This window comes from Platalea leucorodia, assembly GCF_965183815.1.
Source record: "Platalea leucorodia genome assembly, chromosome: 4".
Lineage (NCBI taxonomy): Eukaryota > Metazoa > Chordata > Aves > Pelecaniformes > Threskiornithidae > Platalea > Platalea leucorodia.
In genome coordinates, this window is record NC_138826.1 from 13,091,127 (window position 1) to 13,106,371 (window position 15,245).

A 15,245-nucleotide genomic window follows, 5' to 3' on the forward strand; every position below is an offset into this window, starting at 1 on the left:
TATGAGCTCTGCATAACTCCAATTTTCCTACTTCCATGAAAGAATTACCTTTTTCATTTCCATCAGAGTTGGACAGTTCACTGGATTAGGAATAAAGAAATGTACTCCATATCACTAGGTCTGCCACTGATCTCCGTGGTGCTGAGCAACTCCCTTCACTTTCCTGTAGATGACTCACCTCTCCCTTCTCTGTCATTTGTTTTGATTGTAATCTCCAACATGTCTCCAGTTTCTTACTATACAAAGTGCCTGTCAACACTAAATTCAATTGGAGTCATAGGTTTTAATGTAATGCAAATGATAAACAAAAATAATTTATTTTTAAATTTAAAGCTATGCATGTGTGCACGAAAATTCTGACACTTTGCCCTAAATTCTGCTGTAATAAGCCTTTTCTCTTCTGTTCTCATTCTAATATGATACGCTTTTTAAACAAAAACGCATTTATTTAATGCAGTTGTCTAAGCAGTTATGAACCTTCCCAGTAAATTTACAACACAACAGAAAGCAAGTGCAGGATACCCTGTTACCTGTTACAGAGATTATTTTTTAACAGAGAAGGGAATTAACCTTAAGGACAACACGCTAAAAGTGGAGTGGTAAATTCATCATCCCTTGGAATTGAGATTGGATGTCTTTCCAAATGATACAATCTAGTTCAGCCATCAGTAGTTGGCCTGAATAATTCTTTCTGCTGCTTGAGTTAGTGGTAAAGATTCTGCAGCATCTGTTAGGAAGAGAACAGACTTATGATCCTAGTGGTTCCTTCTGGCTTTAAAACATATATGCCAGGCAGATGCCTTTAAATATCTGCTGGTAAAAATGTGTTTCCTGCACTTTTTTAACATATGAGTTGAATGCACTGGAGACATCATGCTAATACAGTTGCTTGCAAATTGCCTCAAATAGGTAGGAAGAAAGCTGAGGGTCATCTCCAGGATGCTTTGATCTGATGAACATGCACAAAATAAATTGGTGTGTTACAACCATACTGAACAAGTCTACGTGACTGCAGTGTGTGGTTCATCAGCAAAAGCAGCCACAGAGACCTCACTGGTATTTGAATGGGCTGTGAAGCAGGTATACGAAAACTTTATCACTCTCGTTTGTTTCCATCAGCATTCAGTAAACACTAATTATTGTAAACACTAATTATTGGGTATCCTTAGTGATGGCTTCTGTGTGGCATAATTAATGCATTGCTGCAACTTAAAATGTTCAAAGTCTATGCAGCGCCCTATGAACTTTATTGCTTAAAGGGTATTTAAGCATCTTAACACTGGAACCTACAATTAGATCAGAGACCAGGAAAGTAAATGAGTATCAGCCCTGTAGCCCATTTTTTTTATCCTGGATCATGAGTCTTATGCTCTATTCTAGGAAGGAAGTACCATGCACGATTTCAGATTCTTTCTTTATACAAAACATACTATTCTATTAAATTTAGTGTTGGAAGAGAAGACCCTAGTCCATGGCTCTTCTAAATGAAGAATAGTATGATTCAGGGAATAGCAGCATACCTCCCAGCCTTTGACTGCTCTGAGGAAGAAATGCCCTGTGCAGTAATTTCTTTAAATTTAATGTACTGTCTTTGATACTCAAGTAAGCTGCACTGGATGCATGTTGGGAACATGTGTGCATCCAAGTTCCTGTTCATTCTTTCTCACTGTTTAAGATGTCAGTAGGGCCACTGTGGAAACTTCTTTCCCACTGTGATAATTTTTCATCCAGCAGGTAGATCCAAGGGCATAAGGGTCTGAAAGATCATAAAGTACTACCGTATATACCTATATAAACATGTTTCATCTTAAGTCCTTACCTGATGCACTAACCCCATCCTTTTCTGCAAAATGCATAGAAAGCAAAAGAAATGCAAGAGAGACTTAAATTGCAGTAGAACATCACCAAATTGAAGCAATCTACATGATGTCTGTCATATTGCTCTTTGCTTTCCTGAAGGTTTTAGATTAGTTCTAAATATGGTCTTTCATAGTAGAATAACATTTGAATAATGACCCTATGAACAATGAGAATATCATAGAATCATAGAATACCAGGTTGGAAGGGACCTCAAGGATCATCTAGAACAACCCTTCTAGGTAAGAGCACAGTCTAGACGAGATGGCCCAGCACCCTGTTCAGCTGAGTCTTAAACATGTCCAGAATAGCAGAGTCAACCACTTCCTTGGGGAGATTATTCCAATGACTGACTGTGTTCTCATTGTGAAAAATTTTCCTCTTGTGTCCAACTGGAATCTCCCTGGCAGTAACTTGTACCTGTTACCCCTTGTCCTCACCATGTGACTCCTTGTAAAAAGGGAGTCTCCATCTTCTTTGTAACTACCCTTTAAGTACTGGTACATGGTGATGAGATCACCTCTAAGCCTCCTTTTCTCAAGGCTGAACAAACCCAGCTCTCTCAGCCTATCCTCATACGGCAGGCTTCCCAGACCCTTGATCATCTTGGTGGCCCTTCTCTAGACCCCCTCCAGCCTGTCCACATCTTTTTTGTATAACGGGGACCAGAACTGTACACAGTGTTCCAGGTGTGGCCTGACAAGCGCCAAGTAGAGTGGGATAATGACTTCTTTATCTCTGCTGGTGATGCCCTTTTTGATGCAACCCAGCATCCTATTGGCCTTCTTGGCTGCAGCAGCATGCTGTTCACTCATATTGAGCTTCCTGTCCACCAGCACCCCCAGGTCCCTGTCCATGGAGCTGCTCTCCAGCCAGGTGGATCCCAGTCTGAGCTGCACTCCTGGACTATGTTTTCCCAGGTGCAAGACCTTACACTTGTCCTTGTTAAACTTCATAAGGTTCTTGTTAGCCCACTCTTCCAGCCTATCCAGATCTTCCTGCAGGGTGGCTCTCCCTTCCAGAGTGTCTACTTCCCCACTCAATTTGGTGTCATCTGCAAACTTTATCAGGCTACACTTGATCCCACCATCCCGATCACTTATGAAGATATGGAATAGCGTTGGGCCCAATATCGATCCCTGGGGGACGCCACTTGTGATCGGCTGCCAGTTTGAAAAAGAGCTATTTACCACCACCCTTTGGGTGCAGCCCGTCAGCCAATTCCTCACCCACTGCACAGACCACTTGTCCAGGCCATAACGCATCAATTTCTCCAGGAGGAGGCCGTGGGGAACCGTATCGAAAGCCTTGGAGAAGTCCAAGTAGACAACATCAAGCGCTTGCTCCATGTCAACCGAGCAGGTCACTTTATCATAGGCGGCCACCAGATTTGTCAGGTGAATAATGACTGAAACTTTGTAGAAGACTAGAATTTCTTCAAATACACCTGGGGTGGTAGTAAAGTAGAATTTATCAGCAATAAACTTATTTGGTATAAATGAATGGGGATAAGAAGAAGGACTTCCCTGCATTTATTTCAAATTACATTGTTGTATCTTCAGAAAGACTTGTCTTTATCCAGTTTGAATCTGTTATCTTTATAGTTAAAGCTAAACTGTGCTTTTGGATTGTTGTATTCTTTGGTGAAATTGAGATAAATTGAAAAAAATAATAGTGAAGATGAGGAAAAAGTGATCTATAAAAATCTTTATATGGTTCATCAGTATGAAATCTGTGGTTTAGGTGCACTGGTGTTTTGGGGATTTTTGTGTGTGAATAAATTCTATTTGAAGGGGTGAGGGTGAAACACCACAAACAGGGTTAGTTTTAATCATCTCATAGAAACACCAGGAAGTGTAAGAGGCAAGAGGTCAGCATATGTGAAAAAACTATCAGGAGGATTGACCACTGTGAACCTTCTCAGGGAATTAGAAGTGCATTTGAATCAAACCCAGTGCTTTTGAGGATGTTCTGAGCTAGTTTTCCAGTTGCGTATGGCTTTTTTAGGTCAATACTGTAGTGTAGGTTGAATTACTTTGGTCAGACCTGTGTCCAGGAGGAACGAGTGGAGTTTTCATGGAAGCTAGAAGTGAGAGAAAGAGATCTTTTTCTTTTGTGAATATAAGAATATCAAAGTTGGTAAATCCAATCAACAAATAAACTTAGACTCCACGCTGTATTCCATTATAACATGTTTAGGGGAAATTTCTTAAGCAAAAGAAAAATAGTGGGGACTACTAGCTTGTTTAAAGTATTTTGCTTATATCACTTCCAGCATGCAATTTAAATCACCTTTTCTTTAGCCAGATTCTGAATTTCCATGTGCGTAATGTTTTTTTTGCATGAGATTAAATCAGTGCATAAAATTGAATATCCTCATCAGCATAGGAAGCACATGGAACTACCACATGATTCAAGATCAGTATGTGAAGAAGTATCAGAACCAAATATTTAATCAGAATATCTGATTAGTTTAAACACTGAATGATGAAACATCATGGGCACTCTGAGTCAGTTATATCTGCAGCAATTTCTGTAGGCATTAAAATGAAGCTGAAGCTATGAGGGACTCCACATGTGACAGAAAGCTTTGGCTGGGAAAACGAGTCTTTTGAAAACAGAAGAGGTGATGGTAGGTCTTGACTAGCATAATGATCCTTCAAATGGCATTGTATCATAATTGGTGGGTCATTCAGATTCTTGGTAGTTGGTATGTGTAACCTTGCTTTCAAAGTCAGATGTTAAATGAGGAAATGCTTGTCTTCTTGGATGATACATAGATCACTGTAAGTTTTTGGTATGGTGAGTTTGATGAGTACGCAGGTAGCAGAGTTACCGACTGGCTCTGTGAAGCACAGAGTTTGTTGGAACTGGAGAGGAATGGGAACTGCTCTCTAAGACAAGTTTGTATTTACTAGCAACATCTGGTTGAGGCCGTGCTTTCTTACCTGTTAGGTTCAACAGGGAAATAAACAATTCAACCGCCTCATATGAGCCAGATTTTTGGCTGGGAAAATCTCTGGGAAAATCGAGTGTTTGTAAGGGAAACAAGTGGATCGCAGTACAATTTTATTAAAGTGCATGTCCAGGTGCAACGCTTTATGAAACTCTTAACAGCTCATTTTGTTTGTCTTAAAGATATGAGTTTATGTCAGAAGATCTCAACTTCGTAATTCAGTCATACCCAGGCAGACAAGCAGCGTCCTGTAGGTCATAATCTCATACCATCAGTGATTAAATCAGAATGAATCAAATTTGTCTGATGCCTAGAGAACATTAGGCCCTCAAAGCTTATATTTTAGCTACTTGTTTTGGAGGTTTTAAAATGTATATAGATTAATAAAAAAAAAATACAAAGCCAAATAAGACTGCCGGTAAATTAGAGAGAGAGATGAATCCTCAGTTAGTATCATTTGGTTTAGCTCCATAAAAGTGAGCGAAGGTCTGGTGTTTTATAGCACTTGTGACTCTCACACAATCCCTTTAGGAGAGGTGTTTTAAGGATGAGTCTGTATATTACACATTAAAGTTTCTCTGTAGTTTTTCAGTGGAGATATGTAACCTTTATCTGTAAAATAAGATTGTGTTCTTTACAGTATTTGTTTATCAGAGATATTGCTCACTAAGACGTGTCCATTGGAAGAACTATTGAAGGAGCTGATTACCTTCTGCATCCTTTTTTGATAGTCCAGTTTTATAAGCTATGTATAAGACATATATATATATATGTTTTATACATATAATATACAAGTTAATACCAGCTTTGTTGATATTAATGCTGGTGTTCAAATGTGACAGTATTTCAGTTCTGAGACTTATAAAAACTAAGACATTGATGAACAATGAGAAGAATGGAATCAATGGTATCTAAATATTTTCTGAGTCCTGTGAATTATTGAAAGCTGTTTTTGAAGCCAGTGTAATGTGGAAATCTTATGGCAGAACCATTGCTTTGTCTTATCCAACATTTCCAACAATAGTCACCTTGTTCCAGAGGAAAGTACAAAACTCCTGGATTGCTGTGCTGCCTTGTGGATGAAAACCAAAAGTATTAGAAATAATATGGGAAAATAATCTAATTTCCACCATTCTGAGTAGTGGAACCTTTTACTAAAGTATCTATTATGGGGAAAACTTTGCCTTATGCTGTTCTGCGCTTATAATTTCATTCCATTTATAATAGCTACTGAGAGCCCCAGCAATCTTTATGTTGTGTAAACACACTCTACAACAAATGATTTCTACTCTAAAGAGCTTAGAAATCTGAGTGAAGGGAAGATGTGTAGGAGGTACAATACATGGGTGAAGCAGGGAAGAGTAAGATAGATCTAGTCAAACAATGGAAGGGACCAGAGCTCTTTTACAGCTGTGAACTAGCACATGGGTAGATTATGAAACAATACAAATGTTCTGTGCAATACAGGGTAGAAGGGCAAAGAAAGATGTGTGGCAGAATATATCCAGAACCATGCAAAAATAGAGGGTTTTATGAAGCTAAGACCTTGATAGCTTTCTGTTTTGGAGAGATTTTCCAGAGCTGAAGTAAAGAAAAATGTAAAGTTCTTTTTCCTCTTCCCTAGTACACACTTTCCCTTCTAGAAGTGATATTGCAGTCTAGATCAGTTGAGTAAAATAAAATCCTAGTTATTCTTCACGGTACGTTTTAGAAAAACATCATTTTTCTCCCTACATTTTCTGGAATTTAGTTATTTTTTTATAGTGCAAACTGTCAAACTACAGTAAATAAACCAATCAGTTTTGACTAATTTCTGTTAAATATTTTACTTTCACCAAGAATTTATACATACAGCTTCTTCCTCTCATCAAATGCTTTGTTTTTCTAACTGCAAACATTTCTAAAATCTTATTTTTATTCTGCATTTTGATTGGGTTATAGGAAAGTTACCCTTAGTTTACAAACAATATTTTTTGTTTTTAAAAATATCTATATATTAAAGAATGTTTTGACTGTCTCAAATTGAAAATGTTACCAATGAATATAGCCCAAAATGCAAAAAAATTACTCAAGTCTAAAATTAGTGCTGGAAAGATCAGGAGATTAGAAGGGAAAGAGAAGATTACATGGCAACTATATCCTGCTGTTACCCAGATATCCCAAAACGTTTTAAGATGAAGCTTATGCTATCACTGTGAAATACATGAGCAGCTCTTATTCTTCTCACACAGGTTGGGAAACAAATAACGCAGAGGGTGAGTAGCATACAAATATTGTTTGGTGTAGCTAAGAAAAGAAGTTCAGGTTTCAGATGTCAGCTTTCACTACTCCAGAAGACACTAGTGTCATGTTGCAAGAAGGCTCTTTCTTTAGCTGAGGGATTGTCTTGCAGTTCACAGGGTTTATCTGAATCCTTGCTCAGCCTCAGAAGGTATATGTAACCTTGGTACTGCCTTTCCTTTTCGCTTGCATTTCTGTTTTCCCATCAAAAAGAGGTAGGTGGTAGGTTTCTATTTCACAGAATATTAGGATTTTCAAAAGCAAAACAAAGCAAAACCAGACTGTTAATGATTTTTAAGTACTTGGGTCTTACACAGAGAAATAAATATACAAGAGAAGGGGAAGCAAGAAGAGAATTATTCCCTGGTGAACAAGGGTCAAATCTGAGAGATCAATACAAGATTTGTACTTCATAACAGTTTTGTCTCAGTGAACACAGAAATGTCAGATCACTACTTGGACCTCAGATGGAAACATACATTGAAATTGCAATAAGTTCCTTTTCTATTTGTGGTTGAAAAAAGAAGTGTAGCAAAGAACATTATCTAATTTCAGCCTAATAATGAAAATTGTCATCAGACAGCTGTGATTGCCAAAGAAAATAAAACGTCATCTCTGAAGGGACTGCATGCGCAAGTCTGTCACAAGAAGTCCCAAGAGAGAGAGGACTTTTATAACAACAAAATATGATGTTGGGTTTAAAAAAATATCCATACAAGCACTATAATTGCTAAACAGGGAAAAATAATTCCAGCTGTATCATAACTGATACTTGACAAAAACCTAGCCTCCAAATATTTATTTTTTTCTGGTCCGACAAAATAAACTCAGTCTAAAATGAATGATACTTAGAATAAAATATCTGAAAAAATCTTCACTGCAAAGGATTTTTTTTTTTTTTTTTTTTTTGGGGGGGGTGACACATAAGGTGGGGAATTCCTCCTTTGCTAAAGATACATTTGTGCTGCTGTGAGTCAGTAAAGGCTGAGGTTGGTGCTGAGATAATGGCAAAGGAGGAAAAACCTTCTAAAGCCTGGTTATTAAAGTGTCTCATCAAAGACAATGAGAGCTTTGGGCATGGGTTCCCAGGGAGCTGATATTTCCCTTTGAAAGCTGTTGCCTTTTCTCACGCACTGTCTCCAGCTCACTGGGCGCTGGCTTCTAATTTGGAAGGCCAGTCTTGACAGTAGAATTGCTATATCCATTTCCTTTGAAACAAACTTATAAAGTCTTGCATTTCTCCACTTTTTGCCTGAATCACGTGTCTTATTCAGGGCACACACAAAGAGAAAGCAGGGCTCCCTGGGTGCTGTGCAGCATCACGGCTCCTGTTCTGCTGGGGAGCTGTCGGTTGCACCAGGTGAACAGCCCCCCTGAAGAGCTGTGCTGAAAGAGCCAGAGGGCAGCTGTGGCACTGGGGCCGTTCAGCCACCTGGCACTGCAGTGGGACTGCAGGCATGGAGGAGGATGCTATGCAAACACAGAGAAAGCTTTTGCAGGCTGTAATTAATTCATTCTGGATATGGTTACTATCACCAGCAAATTCAGAAAGGGGATAACCTGCCGAAAGTTGTGCTCAGGGAAACTAGAGAGGGAGTAGGGTGAGAGATGCAAAAGGGGGAAAACAAGATTTACTGTGATTATTTCAGCCATTTGAACAGCAGTGTCCCTGGAAAGCTTACATCCTATATATCCCTGGTCTGGAAACACAGTGGTGTTTGCTGAGTTGTTTGGATTGCCCCCTGTTCTTAATTAAAGGATGATCTGAACTTTATTAAAACTTAAATGACTGCATGTCAAAGACATATTACTTGGCACGGAAGAAACTACTTTCCCATGAAAGGGAAAACATTGACATTGGAGAGAGAGATTGACAGCGGCTTCTTGTGATTATGTTTTTGGTTTTGCTGCAGTTAAAAAAGCAGGTCTAGAAATGGATTTTGAATGTGAAGGGAGAAAAATACCTCCTGTCATGGCAAAGTTCTTGATTAGGCGACCTCAAAGCACTTTACAAAAGTCATTGTTAAATCTTCCAAAATATTTTCTTTAATTATCAAAAATGAAAGTTTTCCTTAGTAATAGTTAGGGTCTCCTAAAGTTTTAAATAAAAATGTATCTAGAATCTTCTTCTTAAGGAAAAATAACAGACTCACCACTGAAGTTTTAAAAGTGGATGCATTTCTATCCACAAAGCTAAACTGTTTTTCCTTTTCTTACCCTTGTTATCTTCTATCCCCTCCACCTTCTTCCCTCTCTCTTCTTTGGCAGTGTTCAACATAAAGGGATATGAGAAAAAGAGGTGAATTTTTAGCTTTCATATTTTAAAGTAGATTTCAACATATGCTAGACTACTGTTTATCAAAAAGCTGTTGTAATTAGTTTCTCCCTGTCCTTCCAAGGTTTTATAGTAGGCAAGCTGGGGGATATAGGCATTTGCCTTAGGAATGTAATGCAGAATAGGAAGTAGATCTCAAGGTTTCTTACATCCCAGTCTCATAATTCTTAATATACATTCAAATCATATTTCTGATCAACCCAAAGCTTTAAAATCAGCTTCTTTCCTTCTCAGTCATTCTCACAGGCATCCATCTTTCTCTTCTCTGCCAATCCACTGCCACTACTTGTTCCAAAAAAAATTTGTCAAGGTTTGCACGTAAAGATTCAGATTGTTTGCATTTTATGCAAGATCCCTAAAGTAATGTTATGAAAAGGCAGATCACAGTTCAGAAAAGGGGTCCAACATCTTCCTTGCCAGAAAAGGGGACTGACCAAGTCTATCAAGCAACAGAAGGAGGGGAAATAGGATGAATCTGCAAAAAAAGTATAGGGCTGACTGCCTCTCAACGCTTCCATATGAGAAATTTGAAGTTAAATAAAGCAAAAGAAAGACAGAAGCCATGTGATCCTTCCCTCTACTACCCTTCTGAGAATTACCCGATGGCAACATTTACAGAGAGCAGCTGTTTGTAAGTGCTCTGTAACAGTAACATTTGTGTATCATTCCACAAAGACACGTCAAAGTATTTATAATACCTGTAACATGCCTTTTTGCTGACCTTTCTCAGTCTGGTTTGGTATTTATCATGGAAAGATTTTCTGAAATGATTGATGTATTTGGATATTGTTTGTGTAACCAGACTAGGAGAAGTTGTCATGTTGTTTGCAGGAGAAGGACAGGAGCAAAGGGAGAGTCGTGGGTTTTCATGGTACAAGTAACTTGTGCTATTTAAACTCATTCAGTCCTGAAAGAGAAGTCTGGACATGTTAGAGCACTTTTTTGGTGCCAAATTGAACAAGCTCTCTAGGGATGGCTACTGGTAACTGGAAAGAGAATGACCTTCTAACATAACATCAAGGCAACTGTGTATATCTGTTGTCAGACTAGGCTAGGATATCAGGCTGCTGTGTTATGCTGTACATTTGCTGTCCACCACAAATTTTAAAAAGTAGAAGGCAGCCTTCCTGCACTGCACGATTTTATTACCTGGCAGTGCCACAAAGAGCTAGATGGTGAGTTTTCAGTCATGGCAAGTTGTTGGGTGTACCCATACAGCGATTCCTCAGGTAATACTAGTTGTGTCCCGTGTCACACAGCTCAGTATTGCCTCTGCCAATAAAAGGCACTGCAGACACTTCTCAGCTGCCTCAGGTGTGTCCCTTTGAGAATGAAGGAAGTAAAAGTCCAAGTCGCTACCTCAGAACTGGTACAGACTTCTTCAGAGTAATTTCTCTATTATCTTTGTGTTTTACTGTGATTCATGACTGTTTCTTTTTGTCCCCAGTTATTCAGTTCAGTGGAGTTTGGCAGAAGATGGCTGCTGCTTCATGAGGGAGTTGCACCAAACAGGTTCTACTGGTAAGAGCAAAAACCTCTTCCTCGTTTCCTAGACACAGCTTCCCCATAAGTACAGAGATGTTGAAATGGGGGCTTGAAGGCAACGTGTCTGAATGCAATCTGCACTGCTGATTGGTTGAGATTAATTTAGAACTGGTATGAAAGAGGCATTATTCCTCCTGTTATGTGTTTATACAGCACTTGAAAATGGGGTCTTTGACCTAAGGGTGATGCACAACTGAAATATACTGAATAACAGTCTGAAGAAAGCGTTGATTTGGGAGGGGAAAGTTCTGCAATTTCCTGTGAACATTTTGAGTTCGAACTCAACTCTGTTCAGCATACGCTTGTTTGCTTTTGCACCAAATACAAAGAAGAGACCAGTCTGGTCCTGCTACCAGTGAGAGCCAAAGACTGAAGTCTTGGATCCTCCAGTGACTGGTGTTATGCTGGTGTAACTGCTGTTAGCTCTAATTCAGTCCTTGAAAGTTAGCAAGTTAATGACCATTGAAGTAGGCACACACAGTTCTTTATTATGAGCTTAAATCGCTCTGCAATATTGCTTCTAAGCAGCTGTGCAAGATTTCCAGTCAGATTTCAAGCTGTATGAATCAGCCATGTGTAAGTTCCTCTTGCTGAATCTTTGAATGTCAGTTGGTTACAGCAATGGCAAAATGTTTGCAAGTTGATGCCAAAGTTACCTTAAAGAAGTATCTTAACTCTTTGTCACTGATGCAAGTTTGACTCTGCTGCATTAACTTATGCTATATAATTTGTATCTAAATTCACTTAGGGCCATAGCCTACATGGTTATGATAGAATCCGAGCATCTCACAATTTTTAATATATGGGTGTCTGTCATGGATTATTTGACTTCAGATTCAAAGACTTGTAGTGGCCACAACCACTGAAAAATAACCCCTGGATGTAGTTCCAAACTTTATTCTGCAGTTTTTCACTACTTGCAAATTTCTTTGTATTTTGAGTCTCATCTCCTTCAGTTTTAGTCATCATAGATTTACCCAGAGATTCTGGTGTACTGATTCTCTTCTCATGATTCTGATTGCAGGCAGATCTCTTTGCATTTGCTTTCCATAGCAATGATTTGCATACCCAGTGTAAAGCTCTGTAACCATGCTTGCATTAAAATACTTATCTGAAACACCTCCATGCTGTCATGTAATAGCAATTAGTGTAACTTTGACTTATGTGGAAAAGGAAGCTGAGGAACAAAGGAGACACTAGACTGTTTTCGTGCAAATATGGTTGTCATAGCCTAAATCAAAGATAAGTTTAATTTTTTATAGTTCAGCTTACTCCTCCTTTTGCTTACACTGGTGTAAATCTGTGTGACTTCTCATCACCTCTTTATGGAGGCAGTAGTTCACCTGTGAGTGGAAGTTGGCTCATGTCCTGTGAATCTGGCCTTTAAAAGAGAAGCTTTTGGTAAAACAGTCATCTTGAAATCAGGAGGAGCTGAACCAGATGATTAAAATGAGAACCCCGTGATAGCTTCTAAACGATAAGTTTGTGCCAAAACCACAGGTTTTGAAGATATCAAGATTCAGGAGTTGTTCAGTCAAATATTTTCTTTTAATTTATGAAAGAAGAGCTCTGGGTCAAATTTACTTTGAAAGTTGAATTTATATTTGGTCTGCAAAAGATATACCAGAGATTTTGTTTGCTGCTCCTGCTTTTTAATCCTTCTCAGAACCTGTGTTAGCTGAAGCTTTTGCAAACAAAATTCCATTTTTAACTTAAACTTCGTTTTGTGTGAATGTCTGTATGGACAGGCACATATATATTTATATCACTCCTATTTCTTTCCTACAGGACTCCTAGCAGGGTTTCAAAATGTCAGATGCAAACACACAGCCCCACACATCTCTTGTTTTTTCTGGGCTAATAAAAGCACAAAGTCCTAGAAATCTGGGGACCCAGTCTTTGAGACATCCAACAAAACTGAACTCACTGAAGAGGGTCAGAGAGATGGTAAGAATGCCCCTGTTCCTGGATCCCTGTGTCCTGTACTGCACTCCAAACCTTTTGAAGTTTCCCATCATTACTTACAGTAGTAGTTTATTGTGAATTGAGCTGATGGATGCCTGCAATAAGAATAATGATGAAAATGGTCATTTTCACTTTCCATGGAGTTCAAACTTTGAAGGCCTCTTAGAACCTAACAAATAAGAGAACTCAGGCTTGGAGCTTCAAAGGCAAAGAGTAAGTTGAAAAGATGAAAAGATGTTCCAACCACCCATCTAATTCCCTACAGCCATAAACAAAACTTGAAACTGCAAGCCTGTATTTTCACCTTGAACAAAATGTCCCTTGCATAATACACCTCAGCGTAAGCTAGACTGTACTTCTGCTATCAAAAGTAAAAATAATACAACTTGTGGAGGCAACGTTGCATCTCATTCTGGCTTATTTATTACGATCATCATCACCTTGGAAAAAAATACTGTTAGCTGCAATTATACGGACACTGTCTGTCCTCAAAACCATCCACAGTAGAAAACAGAGCTGTGTATGTGTAATTGAGAATATGTACACTGCAGGGAGCAGCACAGGGCTTTTCTATGCATTTCCATTTCTGTGCAGCCAGGTACTGAGGACAAAATAGACACTGAAGTGCTGAATCAGAAGGGCAGCCCTTTGCACTCAGAGCATGGCCACTGCTGACTCCCCATGCAAGAAAGCGAAGGGGAACTAGGTCATAAGAGGGTGCAGATGTACAGTTGAAATCCAAACTTCTACAGCAATATCTCTATAGCCAGTGCTGATGTACAAGTTGGGTAGAGTCTTGCTCAGTGCCCTGTGGTTTGTTTGTTTTTTTTTTTTTTTTAAAATTAATTATTATACATTTTGGCTTGGAAATATGCAGAGTCTAATCACCCTGAAAAGTCAGAAGACTGACTTCCAGTTATTCTTACGAACAGAAATGAATAGTGAACGAAAATGTCCTGAAGTCACAACTTCTTAAGGAAAACACTGTGAGGATACTGTCTCCTATTCCTGGTTCTTTCTCTAAATCAAATGGTTTTGAAGAGATCAGACAGGACACAGCTGTATTGTGCAGAGAATGAGGGCTATAATATCTGTGGAGAACGCAGACTATATTCTGATATCTAAGGAAGGCTGAGGAGTTGCTTTAACACAGACTGCTTCCAGGACTATCTAAACTAGGACTTTTCTAAGATCAGGAAAACACAAAGCAAAGCCTTTGGCATCAGCCTTCGTGAGGCTGCATTTACTTAACGCTGCTTCTTTTGACAGGGAACGAACATCTGGAATACTTTAAAAACTTTTAAATGGATTTGAATGGTTGATGATAGTAAAGATACATTTTCATGATTGTTCACTGATACTTTAATTGCCATTTTACTCTGTCATGTGGTCTTGTAAATATTTTGTGGGTCACTCTAATTCTTGTGAATAAACACCACCGAGCTTGCTAGTTTTAGTCTTGAGAAGGCTATGCCTGCAAATGCTGTCAGAGAAACTGTAGTGTCTTTTACAGCTGCATTTCTTATATCTGTTTCCAAGAGAATTCTCTTTTTTATTTGCTTTTTTTTTGGCTGCTCTGTGAAACACCCCCTCCTACTACCACCCCAGAGAAATTTAAACCCCTGAAAAAAAACATTAAAGCAATCTGGTGATGCCTGCTGCATAACTCTAAGAAAACACTCTGTGTAGAGGCAACTTAGCTCCTTGTAGCTCATATATATTTTGTATTCTTGTATCCTCTGTTTCATTAAGAGGAGTTATTAACCTCAAAATAGAATCTTTGTTTATTCAGAGCTCCTCTGTTCCCCCTTTTCATTCTTCCACCTGCAGCTCTAAGTGATACCCTGACATCCACACTTGTGATGAAAGAGATTGTAATGTCACTCTGTGGAGGAAAATATCAGATGGAAGATGAGCAGATAAACTCAAACCTTTAAAATGACAGGTGACTGGAGTTTTCTTATTTAAAAAAACAAAACAAACAAACAAAAAACCCAAAACAACCAAAAACCAAAACAAAAGGAGGAAAAGAGATCTGTAATTCTCTGCCTTATTAAAAGGTTTTAAGGACATATTTATGCTCAGCAGGCTTTAGAGATGGGCTATTGTAAAACTGACACCTCTAATAATTGCTATAACTCGTGTAGCTTATCACATATCTGTTTGCATAATCTAGGTATATGAAAGTGGTATACTGAGGAAAGTGTAATCCACTCAGATAGTCAACCATATGTTTTGTGTCTGATGGAAACATAAAAGAATCCACACTGCATACAACCCCAAGGCAATGCAGTTCTGCACTGTATC

The 15,245-nt window shown here is 38.7% G+C and overlaps 1 protein-coding gene across 1 annotated transcript in view; it reads left to right on the forward strand.

Moving 5' to 3' along the window:
* The window catches only part of SORCS1 (sortilin related VPS10 domain containing receptor 1), a gene marked incomplete at both ends in the record, with an annotated part of 310,932 nt that overhangs the window by 193,417 nt on the left and 102,270 nt on the right, over window positions 1-15,245 (forward strand). Inside the window, one exon of the mRNA XM_082309176.1 lies at window positions 10,876-10,949. Coding sequence (XP_082165302.1) covers window positions 10,876-10,949 — 74 coding nt within the window. The remainder of the gene's footprint in view (window positions 1-10,875; window positions 10,950-15,245) is intronic.